Source organism: Cavenderia fasciculata, assembly GCF_000203815.1.
Source record: "Cavenderia fasciculata unplaced genomic scaffold Scf_EU5ZYIE01EUG8B-5, whole genome shotgun sequence".
NCBI lineage: Eukaryota > Evosea > Eumycetozoa > Acytosteliales > Cavenderiaceae > Cavenderia > Cavenderia fasciculata.
Window position 1 is genome coordinate 676,437 of NW_004457642.1, and position 15,726 is coordinate 692,162.

At 36.3% G+C, this 15,726-nt stretch overlaps 5 protein-coding genes across 5 annotated transcripts; 4 read left to right on the forward strand and 1 right to left on the reverse strand.

Annotated features, from left to right (window-relative positions):
- Positions 1-45: 45 nt before the first annotated feature.
- DFA_09705 (uncharacterized protein) lies at positions 46-2,196 on the forward strand (the record flags this gene model as incomplete). The annotated part of the gene is made up of 5 exons (XM_004352306.1): positions 46-73; positions 1,307-1,356; positions 1,429-1,619; positions 1,725-1,946; positions 2,049-2,196. The coding sequence occupies 5 exons, from the start codon at positions 46-48 to the stop codon at positions 2,194-2,196; spliced, it is 639 nt and encodes a 212-aa protein (XP_004352358.1).
- Positions 2,197-2,678: 482 nt separating this feature from the next.
- On the forward strand, positions 2,679-4,951 carry DFA_09706 (uncharacterized protein; the record flags this gene model as incomplete). The annotated part of the gene is made up of 4 exons (XM_004352307.1): positions 2,679-2,689; positions 2,764-3,150; positions 3,229-3,962; positions 4,092-4,951. 4 exons carry the CDS (start codon positions 2,679-2,681, stop codon positions 4,949-4,951), a joined length of 1,992 nt encoding a protein of 663 aa, XP_004352359.1.
- Positions 4,952-5,263: 312 nt separating this feature from the next.
- grlM (G-protein-coupled receptor family 3 protein 12) lies at positions 5,264-7,808 on the reverse strand (the record flags this gene model as incomplete). Its single annotated transcript, XM_004352308.1, has 3 exons — positions 5,264-6,646; positions 6,729-7,555; positions 7,682-7,808. The coding sequence occupies 3 exons, from the start codon at positions 7,806-7,808 to the stop codon at positions 5,264-5,266; spliced, it is 2,337 nt and encodes a 778-aa protein (XP_004352360.1).
- A 2,595-nt stretch (positions 7,809-10,403) lies between these two features.
- On the forward strand, positions 10,404-10,817 carry DFA_09708 (uncharacterized protein; the record flags this gene model as incomplete). The annotated part of the gene is made up of 1 exon (XM_004352309.1): positions 10,404-10,817. The coding sequence occupies one exon, from the start codon at positions 10,404-10,406 to the stop codon at positions 10,815-10,817; it is 414 nt and encodes a 137-aa protein (XP_004352361.1).
- A 353-nt stretch (positions 10,818-11,170) lies between these two features.
- Positions 11,171-15,622, forward strand: DFA_09709 (uncharacterized protein; the record flags this gene model as incomplete). The annotated part of the gene is made up of 4 exons (XM_004352310.1): positions 11,171-11,418; positions 11,506-12,165; positions 12,249-12,360; positions 12,452-15,622. 4 exons carry the CDS (start codon positions 11,171-11,173, stop codon positions 15,620-15,622), a joined length of 4,191 nt encoding a protein of 1,396 aa, XP_004352362.1.
- Positions 15,623-15,726: the final 104 nt, after the last annotated feature.

The window sequence follows — 15,726 nt, forward strand, 5'->3', positions numbered from 1 at the left end:
AACCAAAATTTTAATAGCATTAAATTTTAAAGTTAAATTAAATCAATGTTTACATTGTCTGCTTTAAAGTGGTGTAAAACGAGTGTTAAATTCAATTTAAAAGGATCCTCAAAAAAAAAAATAATAAACAAGGTTTAGTTTAATAATATAAGTGTGTCTCATCAACTTTAACACAATCCTGTATTACTTGATGAGACACTCAGTAGTGTGGTTTGAACATCCATTGTAGAACCTGTAGTCTATGCTATATCGAGCAACGATCATAGATAGAAGATTCCCAGAGTATTATCCATTCAAGTAACTAAATATATAGGAAAGTATCAATGTATGATATCCAACCTTTTATCATTCTTAAATAAACAAGAGTAGTTAGTATCAGGGGAACTAACTACCACAACACGACGTAGTCACTCCGTCACGTGTTGTCTATAAATATGAGATTAAACACTCATATTCGATAATCTACTTACTACATACGTATATTATCTCATATCTCTCCCCTCATATTTACTCTGTCTTGTTGTTGTCTTATCATCTTGATACACTCTATCTCTCTCTACCACTTGCGCTATCTACATCCATACTAATTTATATGGGAGGTTGAAAGAGGTATTTGATGTGACAATGAAGATGTTTACACTCTATATTACTCATTATAAATTATTATTCTATTAATTATTATTACTATTAATTATTATTATTCTATTAATTATTATTATATTATTAATAAATATAGGAAAGATTAATAATTAAACTATAGAATATAGTGACAGCATTAATCAACTGGAAGCAGTACTACATACACATGCAGCTGCTTCAGTTGATTAATGCTGCATGTTAGTATGTATCAGGTGGATGGAAAGCTATAGAATAATGGATATGTTGGGATGAACCATGGAACAGTCTTAGCGAACTATGCTCAAAACGCTTGGTTAAACCAGCATTTTAATATGAGATCATCACACCCAATGCTCAACTTGTTTAGATTTCTATACGGTCTGTCATGATTGTGGATACGAAATTTGTGACTGGTGGTGGTGCATGCAACAAATAAGTGAAAAGGTTTATGAATATGACGACAACCTTTATTGCCAATCATGTTATTTCGATTCCTATTTTGTGGATAGCGACTACGACTCTGATGATGAATCCAACAGTTATTAAAATAAAAGTTTTTTTAGTTGCCTTTTAATAGAAGTGAATGATATAGGCAAAAAATCATTCTAAAAAGATTTATTTATAATTATATTTATGGATAAGCTCTTATATAAGAGATTAGAATAATCCTTTATATGTTTTTTTATAGCACGTATTGTAGCAACACGATTTGATCTTAGGATGTCCTATGTAATCATAGTATCTAACATACAAAATTTGGCGGTGTTTATCAGGACAATACTCAGATTCTCTTTTACAATTTAAAAAGAGATTCTTCTTTTTATCATCGGTGATTTCTTTTTATATGCATCACATGCACCTCGTGATCCATCTCTACCAAATATTCTTACACTATTCAAACTACATGTTTTAAATTTAAATTCACTTGTTATCTCAAACGATCTTGGAATCACATCGATTCCTGTTGGTTTCCCATTTGGTATGACAAGTTTACAAAATTTGTAAGTAGTCATTAAATTAATTGTAAAATATATATATATATATATATAGATTAATATTAATTAATTATTTATTTGTTTATTTGTTTGTTTGTCTGTAAAATATAGTGATATTTATGCACCAAATTTAGTACAAATAGATTATAATTCATTTAAATCGAATAGTCCACTCATTTCACTTAGAACCGGTGGATCTCCATTAAACTCTGTGGTACCTTTGGCCTCTTCAATTACATTTCGTCGGCTCACGACCATTTCCCATGGTTTTACCCTTTCAGCTCCACTAACTTTGGCTTTTCATCAAGATTATTTCCCAGCTCTTCTTTCCATGTAAGTTGACTACTCCACCCCCATTGATTGATTGATTGATTGATTGGTTGATTGATTGATTGATTTCTCACAACACCTTTGTTTGTTTTATTTTATTTTTAGTGAAATTGGGTCGACTGGAAATAACAAGATTACAACACCTCTAGCAGCAGTAATTAATAGTAGCTCAATTACCCAAGTTACCTGGTATGTAATGAAAGGAGGAAGAGAAGGAGGAGGAGGAGGAGGAAGAGGTTCTGTAGTACTATAGTATTATTCGAATAACAAACTAATAGTTTTATATTAATATATATATATATATAAAGTCAACTATTAAGTCAAGACCCATACTATAATTTGTTTTTTTCTTATCCCAGTACTATTTTTACATTGTAAGTCAATTATAAGAATTGATCGATTTATATATTTATTTATTTATTAACTGATACTTTAAATTATTTCAAGACATCTAGCAGGTTTACAATCAGAGATTTCTCCATCTGATCTCTTTCAATTTTCATCTTTGAGAACATTGTTAATCTCTGGATCAGGTATTACCAAATACCCTTTTTCCAATTTTCCACCTTATCTTTCTTATTTGTAAGTTTATAATAATATATGTAAATTGAAAATCATTACTCTATCTTTTACTTACTTCTACCACTACCCATTTTTTTTAAAATTAAACTTATATTATACAGGCAAATAAGTGCAAAATTGCAAAGTATATCAAATTTAATTATTCCTTCATCTATGTCATATTTGTAAGTTTGACTTTTCATTAATTAATTTCTTTCAAAATTAATATACTAACAAATCTGTATATTGCAATATGTAGTGATGTTAGAGGTAATCAATTAACTGGAACTATCCCAGATATTGTATTTTCACAATTAAATGGAATCAAATCAATTTCAGTGTTATTGAGTAATAATCCTGGTCTCACAGGAACTCTACCAAATGATCTATGTCAGGTTAAACAACTTTCTATTTTAAATACAAGTATTACGGGCATACCTGATTGTTTCTGGTGTTACAATGTATCTGGTTCCACAATACTCATAACCTCACTTTCAATGCCATCCCATTTCGCATGCAATGTGACAATTAATAATCGACGACTACCAGCATTATTCACTCAAGTAATGATTGAAGGTTCAAACTTGGGTTGGGCAATTGGAAAGGAACCCCAACTCATTCCTATCATTCCAAATTCATTATTAAGGTATGTACCTATATAGTTGTTAAAAGAATAATTAATTAAATATTTATATATTAATATATATTCATTTTATTTATTTAGGTATACATATCAAAAGATTGGACCACCTGAACTAGTGAATATTGAAATAGCAAGTGGATCATACAATTTTGAATTTGAATTGGTTGAAGCTGGCATCACCCTCTCCTCAATAGCCCAAAATCAAAGCACAACTGATGGAACTATCATGCTTATGATAACATTTACTCAATACAATCAATACATATCACACTTTGTATTTTTAAAGCAAGGTTTGAATACCTATCCATGTATTGTACAATTAAAAGAAGGCTCGAAATTGTATTGCAAGATTTATCAATTACCACTCGTCGCAACCTATCAATTGACAGTCCATAACGAATTCTTTTCGGCTAGGTCACCTATTATAATGTCTAAATCTATCGTTGCCATGTATCCTTTGGTGAGTAGTGCTGACTACCAATCATCTCCATCACCATTGCTCACATTTAATGGATTTTTTGGTGAAAATCTAAAGACTGTAAATACATCTGTCATACTCAACTCTACCACTACTTGTATCACTATGTCTATCACCTCGGGGACAATTACATGTGCTCCTACAAGTATCATGACACCTGGACAAGTATTCATTTCCATTACTGTCGATGGAAATCAAACACCATTTAGTTTACTCTCCATCCCATACCAAGATAACCTCAAAGCCAATTGTATTGAACAAACTTTTAATTGCCATGGTCACGGTCAATGTAATGACCAAGGAATTTGCCAATGTAATCAAGGTTATTATGATGATTGTAAATATTTTAGTATGTAATTAAAAACAAATCAAAAAATAATCAAATCTAAATTAATTATTAATCTTTATTTTATTTTATTTGTAGAAAATCCAAATGTAACATTTGTTCAAAATGATACCAAACCAGTTGCAACATTTGAATTGGATGGATATCAATTCTTTTTCTCATTGGTTGCAATTCAAGAATTGGATGCTGATGATAATATCGTTCAAGAATTAATTACTGATAAATGGAATGTTACTGATTTATCAGGTGATGATCTTACATCACTCCATTACAGATTATTGATCAATTCAACATTGTATCCAACATTATCAACAGTTGCCAATATTACATCATTGATTGAATATTCAACACTGGATAGACAATTACCATTTGGTGATAGTATAGTATCAGTTGGAGCAAATAGTATTAAAGTTGGAGTAAATGTTACTGGATGGCAATACCAATCGATTCTATCACATCTCAGAGTTGTATTCGCAACCATTGTCAATAATGAACAATCAAGAACCCAATCATGTTCCTCCAATGATATTCCAACATTTGAAGAGATCCTAGGAAGTGATAGTTATTTAAGAGTTATCAAGAATAATACACAATTCTATGGTCGTTTCCTTTCCTATTCCTATTCAGATGGTAGAAAGACATTTTCAAGAAACGAATTAATTAATCAAACTATTATCACTGGCAAGAGTAATGAATCATTGGCGTTGATTGGTGTACATATACCTCAATGTGCTTCATGTCTACTTGACCCCGACTTTTCAGCATTGATCACCGATAACAGTAAAAATGATGAGGATTGCGAAACCTCTTCATCTTCAGAGAATACATGGAAAATTATAGTTGGAGCATGTGTTGGTGGTACTGTATTCATTGCATTGGTAATAGCATTAGTATTTTCATTAAAAAATAGTAACCGATTTAAAATTAAAGTTAAAGCTGCTAAAAGTATAATGTTAAAGAAAATGGGAACAAATAAATAAATAAATAATAGGCACATAATTAAATATTTAAATTGTTTAAAAATAATAATAATAATAATATTAACCCCTTTTGTGTTGTGGGAAATAATTATTATTATTATTAGTGAATTTATTCCTATCTATTGATTTGTACAGTTATTATTATTTGTTGTTGATATTCCTCATATTATTTTTGTTGTAATTATTAATATATATATATTGTTTGTTATTTTTTTTTAATCTTTTTCTTTTACGTTATTATTATTATTATTATACTTTAAAGTTCTATATATCGGTTTGAGTATATGGTTGTGTCCTTTGGGGAAAAATTGTTTAAACATTTTGTTCAGTGTTTTGTTGTGGTTGTTGTTGAACTGGAACTGGACGAGGAGATGGGAATCTTGCTTCATCATCAGTATCATCAGAATCAAAGGTGGCGTGGACTGGACCAGTGAATGGTGGGAGTGGACTGGCAAATGAAGAGGCAGTTGGTGACGATGGTGGCTCACGAGAGACTGACATGGTGGTCATTCTAATCGAGTTGGATCCAGACGACACAGGTGAGATGGCTCCATCTTCATCATCATCGGCATCCTTGACATGACCAGAGACACTGTTGGAAGCAGACTTTGAACGAGAAGAGGCAATGGCAGATTTGGAACGAGATCCAAATACATTGGTACCCTTGTCACCATAGTTGTGGATACGCCAGAACTTGGGCACAAAGAGGATGCAGATGGCGGCAGTAGTGATAAAGAGAGCCGATGCGCAAATGATGATACTTTGGTTCAAGTTGGATTGTGGCGACACCAAGAGTGGGATAATGACAAACAAGATGAACGAGATGGCGTAGAGGGTGTTACCAATCTCCTTGCTTTCATTGAACTCGTCAATGTCGACGATACGGATCTTCCACGACAAGAACACACCAGACAAGAGTAAAACGGCAAACGAGCCGAGCAAACCATAGAGCACACCATTTCCGGCACTGTCCATCTGGCAGACCGACATGTACTCGTATTTGCCGACACCGTCGATATTAAAGACATCTTCAACACGGCTGTTGCCAACCTTGCTGGTCATGATGGCCAAAAAGATAATCTTGACGCAGATGATGGCAAAGACCCATGGGAATAACTGGGCGTTGGTGATCTTGACGGCCTTGAGCTCGGGATTATCGAAAATCTTCCAGATACGGAAGTTCTTGACGACGAGGGCACCGACCAAGAGGGCATAACCGACGGCGAGTAACCAGTAACGGGCACTGCAGACAGCATCAGAGTTTGGTTGCACCCAGATGATGACACCAATGTAGGTGATGCAAGCACCGATAAGGATGGCAATACAAAAGAGTGGTGAGGCGGAACGGATCGATTGGGTGTTACGGTAGACAAATACCAAGACGGCAAACACAATGGAAACGAGGTTGAGAATACCGGCAATGACCGAAAAGGCGTATTGGACGTCCCTGTCCATATCAACCTTGACCAATGGTACTGAATAGTTGCCTAAAAAGGTCATACCAGGGTATGGAACATTCAATTGGAAGAACTTGGCCGATGTGATACAATTGGTGGTACCTGGTAAAAGATCGGTTGTCTTGTTGGTGATAACAGCCAAATTAAGATCACTACAATAGTATGGATTAACAGTTCTATTGACAGTCATCAAATAAGCTGCTTGTGCATTTACTTTATCTTGAACATCTTGTGGTACCTAAAATAAATAAAAGAAAGACAAGAATAAAATGATTAGTTAGACAAATAAATAATATACAATTTTTTCTTCTTTTACTTACAAGAGATGAAAAATTATCAAGTCTAAGGAAATTATTGTTAAAATCACCGTAATATCTAATCATGGCAGTACGGTTAGTCATGGCAGCCTTGGTGAATTGGAGGTATGGAGTGGTCCAATCAGTGACAAAACTGAGACCGATTTGCTCACCATAGATTTCACGTTGGCCGTACCCGTTGGTTCCGAGAGCCATACCACCTTGTTGCATAATGGTGATGGGCACCATCATATCATCTTGGGTGTGCGAGATCATATCAGCACCAAAGTCGTTCATGAGGTTCAAGGTGGCACCGTGTTCAATGTCTGGTTGGATCCAACCACCGGCTTGCCAGAGGTAGAGTTGTGGGACGGGCTTGCCAACGAGTGCGCTAGAGGCAACAGCACCTACATAAAAAGCGTTTGAACCATAGTTCATAATGAATGGTTCACCTGGATTGACGTAACCAAGCACACTAGTCTTGGTCATGAGACCTGCAAAGTATCCCAAAATGTATTGGCATACATGGACGTTGTAGGTGACGTAGGAGAGGTTCTTGGTGGCAACTCTGTTACCACGGGTCAAGATGACAACCTCTGGGAATCGAGTGGTGATGTTGATGGCAGCGTTGGTGTACTCGAGCGAGGCAGCAATAAAACTGTCGTAGCCAAGTGCAATCTTTTCCTCCATAAATTCAATGGCACCATGTTCAGTGACACCTTCGAAAATATCAATATCTGTTGTTTGTAATTGTTTCTCTACATTTACTTTAGCATAATTAACCATATAATTGAATCCTAAATAGAAAGAATAAGAAATTTGAATTGATTTTTTGAGGTCAGTGAAAGGATCTAAAAAAGGATTTTACAAAAAATCTCATCTCTCTTATTTATTTCAACGAACGCTCGTTTTCGTTTAACACATCAAACACTATCAATGAGTATTTTTTAATAATTTAATAAATTATTTATACATACCAAAATCATTGAGTTCACCGGTTGTAAAGATAGCCATTTTAAATGATTCTACATGATTGATAAATGAAAACAGTACAAATATCGATACCAATGTGAATTTTAATAATCTTAAACTAGTTTGCTTCATTTTTTTTTAAGTAAACTAGCTTTGTTTCGCCTGTTGTTGATTTGTAGATATTGATTATTATTAATCTACTAAACCTAATAAATTACTATGTTACAATGATAATGGTAAAATATAAATCTAATCCTTTTTTTTTTTCTTTCTCTCTCTTTAGGTATTATTACAGAAATAAATAAATAAAGTAGTAGTATAGTGATTGAATTTGTGATGAAAAGAGAGATAGAAAGAGATAAAAGAATTATTTATACAAATACTAATGATACAATTAATAATGATGGTTGCGGATGTGTGATAAAGGAGGAGATACAAAAATAAAAGGATTCTATTGGTGGCTGGTGTTTTGAAGGCAAGGAGATTGATTTGGCAGTCTTGACCTAGGGTTGGTTGGCCATCAGACCCCCCTCTTTCTGCTAGCAGGGCAACTGCACAGTTTTTTTCTTTTTTTAAATTGGCACTCAGAGAAAATTATCTACTCAACACAACAAATTTAAAAGAATTGCATCTCTCAACCCCTCCCCTCACTTTATACATGGGTCGTTTTCAATGACCATAGTGAGAAGGCGTTGTGTGAGACACTAGTGCTGTCGTTGAGCACATCAAGTAGAAAAGGCAACTTTGCACACCAGCAACCAATCAATAAAAAATCAGATCTGTGTCCAACACCAACACTCGCGCGTTTTTCCAATACCAACCACCCCCATTGCTATGGCTCGAATGTCTGTAGACCCCACTCTAGATTTTGAAAAACGACGAGCGATACTTTTTAGATGAGATTCACCAGCAGTAGCGTTTTTCAATTAAAAGGACAGTCGACGAATTTCAGGTAGAGTAGGAGATCACATTAAAACAATTGTTTTCGCCTCCACATTTGCACATAGAGAGGGCCGTTTTTTAAAAAATTGTTGAAAATAACGGTTTTGTCGTTAGCGGCTGTTTGTTGATGATTTTTCGATCGAAGTAGACGAAGTGTCTCATCGATTAATTTGGGGAAGCCTTGACCCTACTATCCATGAACATGTACCACTTTAAGTAGGTACCTTGTAGTATCTGTTCTCCAGGCCACTTGTCTTTAGTTGAATGTCTTTGAGTGAGGGTGGGGATCATCCCTAGCTATTAATACCTTCTTTTAGGGACCTGAAACCAAGTTAAAAACCTTAGACGCGTTATATGTGTAGCCATTATAACTATCTTTTTATGAACGAGTTTTTGTTCAAATCTGTGATGCACCTACCCCAACACATTTCATGTGCATCGAAAAACTCTAAGCTTTTTAAGAGTTTAATACTCTTCAGTAGTAGATTATGCGTCGTTCTCTTTATAGAAAGTAAAAGTAAAGGGAGATTATTTTCAAATTCGATAAAGAATGTGATCGCCATCAATCGAACAATTTAGAGTTCAAAGATTGATGGGACAAAGGAAAGAATTACTCTGACGGATTAATTTGAGTCAAAAGGAAAAGATTATAATCTTCAATCTAGATACAGATAATAATAACAATAATAATAATAATAATAATAATACAACCAGCTTTTACAAAACCATCAAAAATTTAACAGACACCTTTTGTGATTGTTTGTGAAAGTTCATGAGATACACAGGTTCATTGAATGTTTGCAAAGGTGAGGCAGAACCTCTCAATGTACCCCCTCTGTGTATGTAGCCTGTAACGGGTAGATAGCTATCGATCTTCACTTGAAATCGACAACTCGACATTGCTGTGGAACATGAATGGTTTAGGTCGGAAGGGTTTGTTCAATTAATTAATGTAATCTCTCGTTTGTTAATTAATTAATTAAAAAGTACCAAAAGACGATTTGGTTGGCTATGACCCCCTGTTGCTTCATTGATCATGTAAACATCACATGAATTTACGATGAGGCATCTGGATCGGATCAAGATTTTTGGGCGGATGGCCTCGATTAAAAATATCCTTGTTGGTGACCGTTCTCTAGTTGATCAGACATGACTTTTTTGAGAGTTTACCGAATGCACTGGGATGACCTTGGTCTAAATGTTGACCCTATCTCTCTCCTTCTTGCTATCATCTCTTTTCTCTTGTTTTGTTTATGCTCTTCTTCTTTGATCACATGTACATTTTGTGATATTAGTTATTAATAAACACCAACAGAACAAGAACATCATCATTGTAAAGAAGAACATCACTGTCATCAACAATCTTATTATTATTCTTCTTCTTCTTCTTTCAAATACACATTATATTTTTAAACATGTAAGAGCTACAACCAAAGAGTTAAACCTATAAATATATTTTTAGAATTCTATTAATATCTTTTTTTTTTTTCTTTTTTGTTTGATCGATATTTATTTAGGGCTTGTTGTTCAGGATTCAAAAGAGTATTATTCTTTTTCTATGCATATAATTTAGTTGCAAACTTTGCAACATCTATTTCATATCTAGTGACGTTGTACAGTTTTCCACAAAAGGACCAATTGACCGACAATGGTAAGAAGGCATTGTTGGCAACACAGATTCTATCGTCTGCTGCCATGGCCATCACATGTGGAGTCCAGATATTCTGTTTTGTCAAAAAGGAGACATACGGTGTCAAGTCAATCATCATCGCACCACTCTACGCCATGTGGTGTGGCAATGAAAAGTACCAAGAGCTCAACGAACAAAAGGGATCTTGGGAAGTGTTCAAGTTGGCCTTGTGGCTCTTTTTCACACACGATTGCCTCCAGTTAGCGTCATCCATTTCATTCTTTAAAGTACTCCGTGACTATGCTTCCTTTGGTACAAAGGTGTCTGCTGGTTTCAAAATTGGGTTTACCATATTGGCCATGATGTATTTCTTGGGCTTTGAAGTTCCAAAACGTTATTGTTGCAAGAGAATTAGTGATACTGGTGACAAATTAAAGAATCTTGGTAAAGATAAGAAGGGAGATGGTGCTACTACTACGACTGAAGGTGGAGATATTGAAAAAGGAGAGACAAAAAAGAAAGAAAAGAAACAAAAGAATGATGAAGATGAAGGGTGTAGTTGTTGTTAAAAAACAAACTCTCTCTACTCTGAAATATTTAATTTAATATTAAATATTAAATATTAAATTTAAAAAGTCAAAAAGTAATCAATCATTGACCATTGGTTCTTCTCTCCTCTCTCCACTTAAATTATTTATTAATAAAAAAAAAAAATAAAAAATAAAAAAAATTGAAAATAATAATAATTGATTCGTTCGTTTTTTTTGATTTTCCTCAGAGAGGGTGGTGTTTTGTCCTCATAAAGAGTGTATTTCGGCGCCGTGTAATTTCTTTCTTTTTCTTTCATATACTATCCTATCCTACCTATTCTATCCTATCATCAAACCAAAAAGAGAGAGAGGGGTAGAGAAGAGAAGAGAGAATGGTATACAACTATACAGTAGAGGAGATATTCCCCAATATACTCAGTGCATCGAGTCAAAAGAGCAATGAGAGTATTCGTCGATTGGCAGTCGTCTTGAATGCAGTGACCGATGTCGTCAAGACAAAGAACGCACCCATTCAACCTGCATCCTACTTTGCATTGATCATATCGACACTCCAAGACGGCAACTATCAACCATCACAAAAACAAGATCTACTTAAACTCTTATCAATCGTCATTGAAAGGTATAGATATAGATATTAGATATAAGATATAAGATATATATACTAATATCTTTTTATTTATTTATTTATTTATTTGATGTTTTAAAGAGTATCACAACAATTAATTAGAAATATTAGTGATACATTGATTACAATGTCAATGAAATATATGACAGAGGAATTTGGAAATGAAGAGATTATGAAACCATGTGTTGTAGTATTGGGTAGAGCATTGACACACTCTGATACACAGTCGTGGCAAACCAGCGAGCATATCAAAGCCTATGCATTATTATTAAAGTGTTCGGTCGATCAACGTAGCAAGATTCGTCAAAAGGCTTTGAAAGAGGTTATCTTGGTTTTGAACTCTTCGGGTGTCTGTGGACCACGTGGAGGATTGATCAAGATCGTTGCACAGGTATCAACCAACTTTTGTCGTGACATTTTCTCAAACATCACCCTCGAGACAATGGGTGAGGCCTACCATGCCCTCAACGTGTCTCACGAACTCGTTCCACTTCTCCAACCATCTTTTGTCTCCCAATTGATGGATTCTATCATTAGATTGACCAGTTTGGGTAACAGCTCAATCACTCCCCTCTGCTACAAGACTATTGGCACCCTTTTCTTCCGTACCAATCAACTTATTGGAACTCACATTCAACAACTCATCGAAGTATTATTCCAATTCTCACCATCTGGTATTGATATCAGATCAACTATTGCTTACACTGAATTAATTACTCAAGCTTATCTTCATTTTTCAAGGCAAGTCACAAACAAACAAACAAACAAACTTAATTATATTATTTAATTATTAATCCTATTTCATTTCTTTTCTAAAATTTTAGATTGGATAAACAATTATGTAATCAACATTTACAAAATTATTTTACAACTTTAATGTCAAATTTTAGTTCTGATAAACAAGATATTACAAAGGTTACAATGGATGGTTTCAAGGTAAACATACAAACCAACTTGAGATATAAAGTGTTTTTTTTGTAAATACAAATATTAATTTAATTAATTATTTATTTTAATTTATTTTTAGAATGTAATTGTAGAATGTATAAATGAAGAGATGATTTCACAAGCAACAGTATCATTAAAGAATCAACAATTTAATTCACCATTGGAAAAGATTATTGAAACTTTGATGGAAGGTTTAAAGTATACATACAAACATTCATGGGAATTGATCTTGCAAGTCATTTCGTCAATGTTCCAACAACTTGGATCACAAGCTCATCCATTGCTCGACAAGTTGTTGTTGGGCGTTGATTCACTCGGCGGTCTCCAACACACTGTGCAACAAGTGATTGCTAGTGCCTTGGTCGCAATCGGTGCTCGTAACCTACTCACCCTCTTGCCACTCAATCTCGACGCTCACCCCGACGACAAGACACGTCCCAACCGTGGCTTCCTCTTGCAGTTGATGAAGAAACACTTAAAGTTTTCAGAGTTGGCTGCTTTTACCGACTACTTTTTGCCCATGTCCAAGGTGCTCAAGACCAAGTCCAACGAATGTCTCGAGGACAATAGATTGATTGAAGCCAAGAACCTCGACATTCTCTATATTCAAGTGTGGCAGTTACTCCCCGGTTTCCTTACATACCCAGTCGACGGTGACACTGCCTTCAAGTCGATTGCCAAGACACTTGGTACCACCCTGCAAGACAATGAGGTCATTCGTCCCATCGTCTGTACTGGTCTCACTACCATGATCAACACACTCAAGGCTGCTCGTGATGCTGACCAAGACCCCATCTACCTGCCATTGCACCGTCGTCATGTGACCATGTCACCCACACGTGCCGCTGCCATCCTCAAGACGGTCGCAGGGTTTGCCAAAAACTTTTTGCCCATCATGTTTAACATTTATCCATCGACCAAGAACGATATCCGTCAATACTTGCAAGCATGTATTGAAGCATACGTGTCCATTGCCGATGCAACCACCGTCAACAATCTATTTAATAATATCGTCACCAAACTACTCGAAGCTCAAAAAGAGGAAGAGGAGACACGTCGTCTCAAGCCCGAGGAAAAGATCAAGACCAAGCGTTACTATCTCACCGAGTTGACTATGGGTTTCATCAAGAGATTTGCCGAACAACAAGATGTCATTGACGAGGTGACACCATCCAACGGTAGTTTGGAGCAATTGAATACTTTGTTCAAGGTCATCAAACCACAATTCCAAGCACAAGATCCAGGTATCCAAAAACGTACCTTTAAGGTATTGGATCGTATCATGGCTCATCATCCAGCATTCACCATGGAGAATTTAGATAAACTCAAGACCATCCTTACATTTAACCTTCAACAATCTTCACCAAATCTCAAAAAACTTCGTATTCGTTGTATAAAGCAAGCTGTACAAGCCATCCTAGAGTATGGTGACACTTCTCAATCTGAACAACAATTACAACAAGATTTTGAAAATGCTTTCACCCAAGGAAATCAACAAGGAGAGGAAGGAGCAGAAGAGACAATGGAAACACGTTCAACTATTAGTTTTGGAGGTAGATCAATGAGATCAACACGTTCAGGTTTCTCATCATTTGGAAGTAGAGGAGGATCATCTGCAATGGCTGTCAGTTGGACCAAATTACGTCAAAAGTTGATTCCATCATTGGTGCCAGAGATTATACTATGTACAAAGGAAGTCAACAAAAAGTGTAAGGAAATGTCCAACGACTTGGTCATTGAAATGGGCAAGGTCATGTGTTTGGTAGCTCAACGTTGCATTCAACTCAAGAAGGGTATCCCACGTGAACAACAAATCCAACAAGCTCAATCAGAGGCATTGGTCGAGTACATCCACTTGATGGCCGCCGGTTTGGCCTCCATCACCCCCATGATGGTGTCTGCAACCATCGTCGCCATCTCGCGTGTCGTCCACTCGTTCCGTGACCTCTTACCATTAGAGACAGTCTCTCAAATGTTGTCTACACTCTTTGTACTCATGGACAGTCCACATCGTGAGGTTGTCAAGTCCGTGATGGGCTTTACCCGTGTCGTCATGGCCTGCTTCCGTGAAAACTCTGTCATTGAGCCACACTTGCAAATGTTGATGGATGGTTTGTCCAAGTCGTCCGAGAGCGACCGTAACTACTTCCGTATCATGATCCAGATCTTGTTGCAGCGTCTCATGAAGCGTTTCGACTATGACCAATTGCACGCCATGTCGCAAGAGGGTTTCAAAAAGGTGTTGGTACACATCCAGCGTAGAAAGATGCGTGCTGAGAAGCTCAAGGAGAAGCAACAGTCACACGTCGACGACGCCATGGCCGACGACGACGACACACGTTCCGTCAAGAGTAGCAAGACTGCCAAGACAAGCAAGACTAGCAAGACTGGTGCCGGCAGAGACGACGACAGCGACGGCGAGATTGTCGACAATGAGTTGTCTGAAGACGAGTCGGACGACGACATTGAAGAGTTCTTGTTCAACGTCAAGAAGGCCGCCAAGAGAGACACTGGCGACAACTGGATCGTCGGTGAAGGTGATGAACCAATCGATTACTTGGACAGAAGCGCTATGAACAACATTGCCTCGAACGAGTCGGGCAAGGTCCGTATCCGCAAACCAAATTCAGTGGCTGAAAAGACACCCATCAGCAAGTACTTTGACACTGACGGCGAGGGTCGTATGATCATCGAAGACGAAGACCAACCAATGGATCCACGTCAAAAGATGAGAGAACTCAAAAAGAAGAGATCCATGTCGGCACTTATCGACGAGGTCTTTGAAGAGGGAGCCGATGCCTATGAAAAGAAGGCCGGTTACCGTGCCATGAAACAAAAGTCGATCAACAAGCGTGCCAACAATGAAAATGACGATAGTGACGACTCTGGCAACGAAGATCAAATGGACGAAGACCTCAAGTCGGCCTTTACCAAGAGAACCTTTGCCACCAAGTTTACCACAAAGACGGGCAAGACCGCCAAGACTGCCAAGACCACCAAGACTTCACTCACAAACATTACCAGAATCACCAGTGCCACCGATCGTTACAACAGAACTCGTGGTATCAGTACCAACGTCAACTTTAACAATCCACAACACTCTCAAAAGAAGGGTGAACAAAAGAAGGGCGCCAACGCCGTACAACCATACGCCTACATTCCTCTCGATACCAATACTCTAAATAAGAGAACTAAACATCTTTCTGCTTTCAAAACTGTCGTTAATAATAATAAGAAAAGAAAGTCCTAAAAAAAAAAAAATAGATAGAAAAAAAAAAAGAACAATATCTTTTTTTTAAAATAAATTTAATTATATATATTTAAACAAAAAATAATATTATCTATAGGATTGAT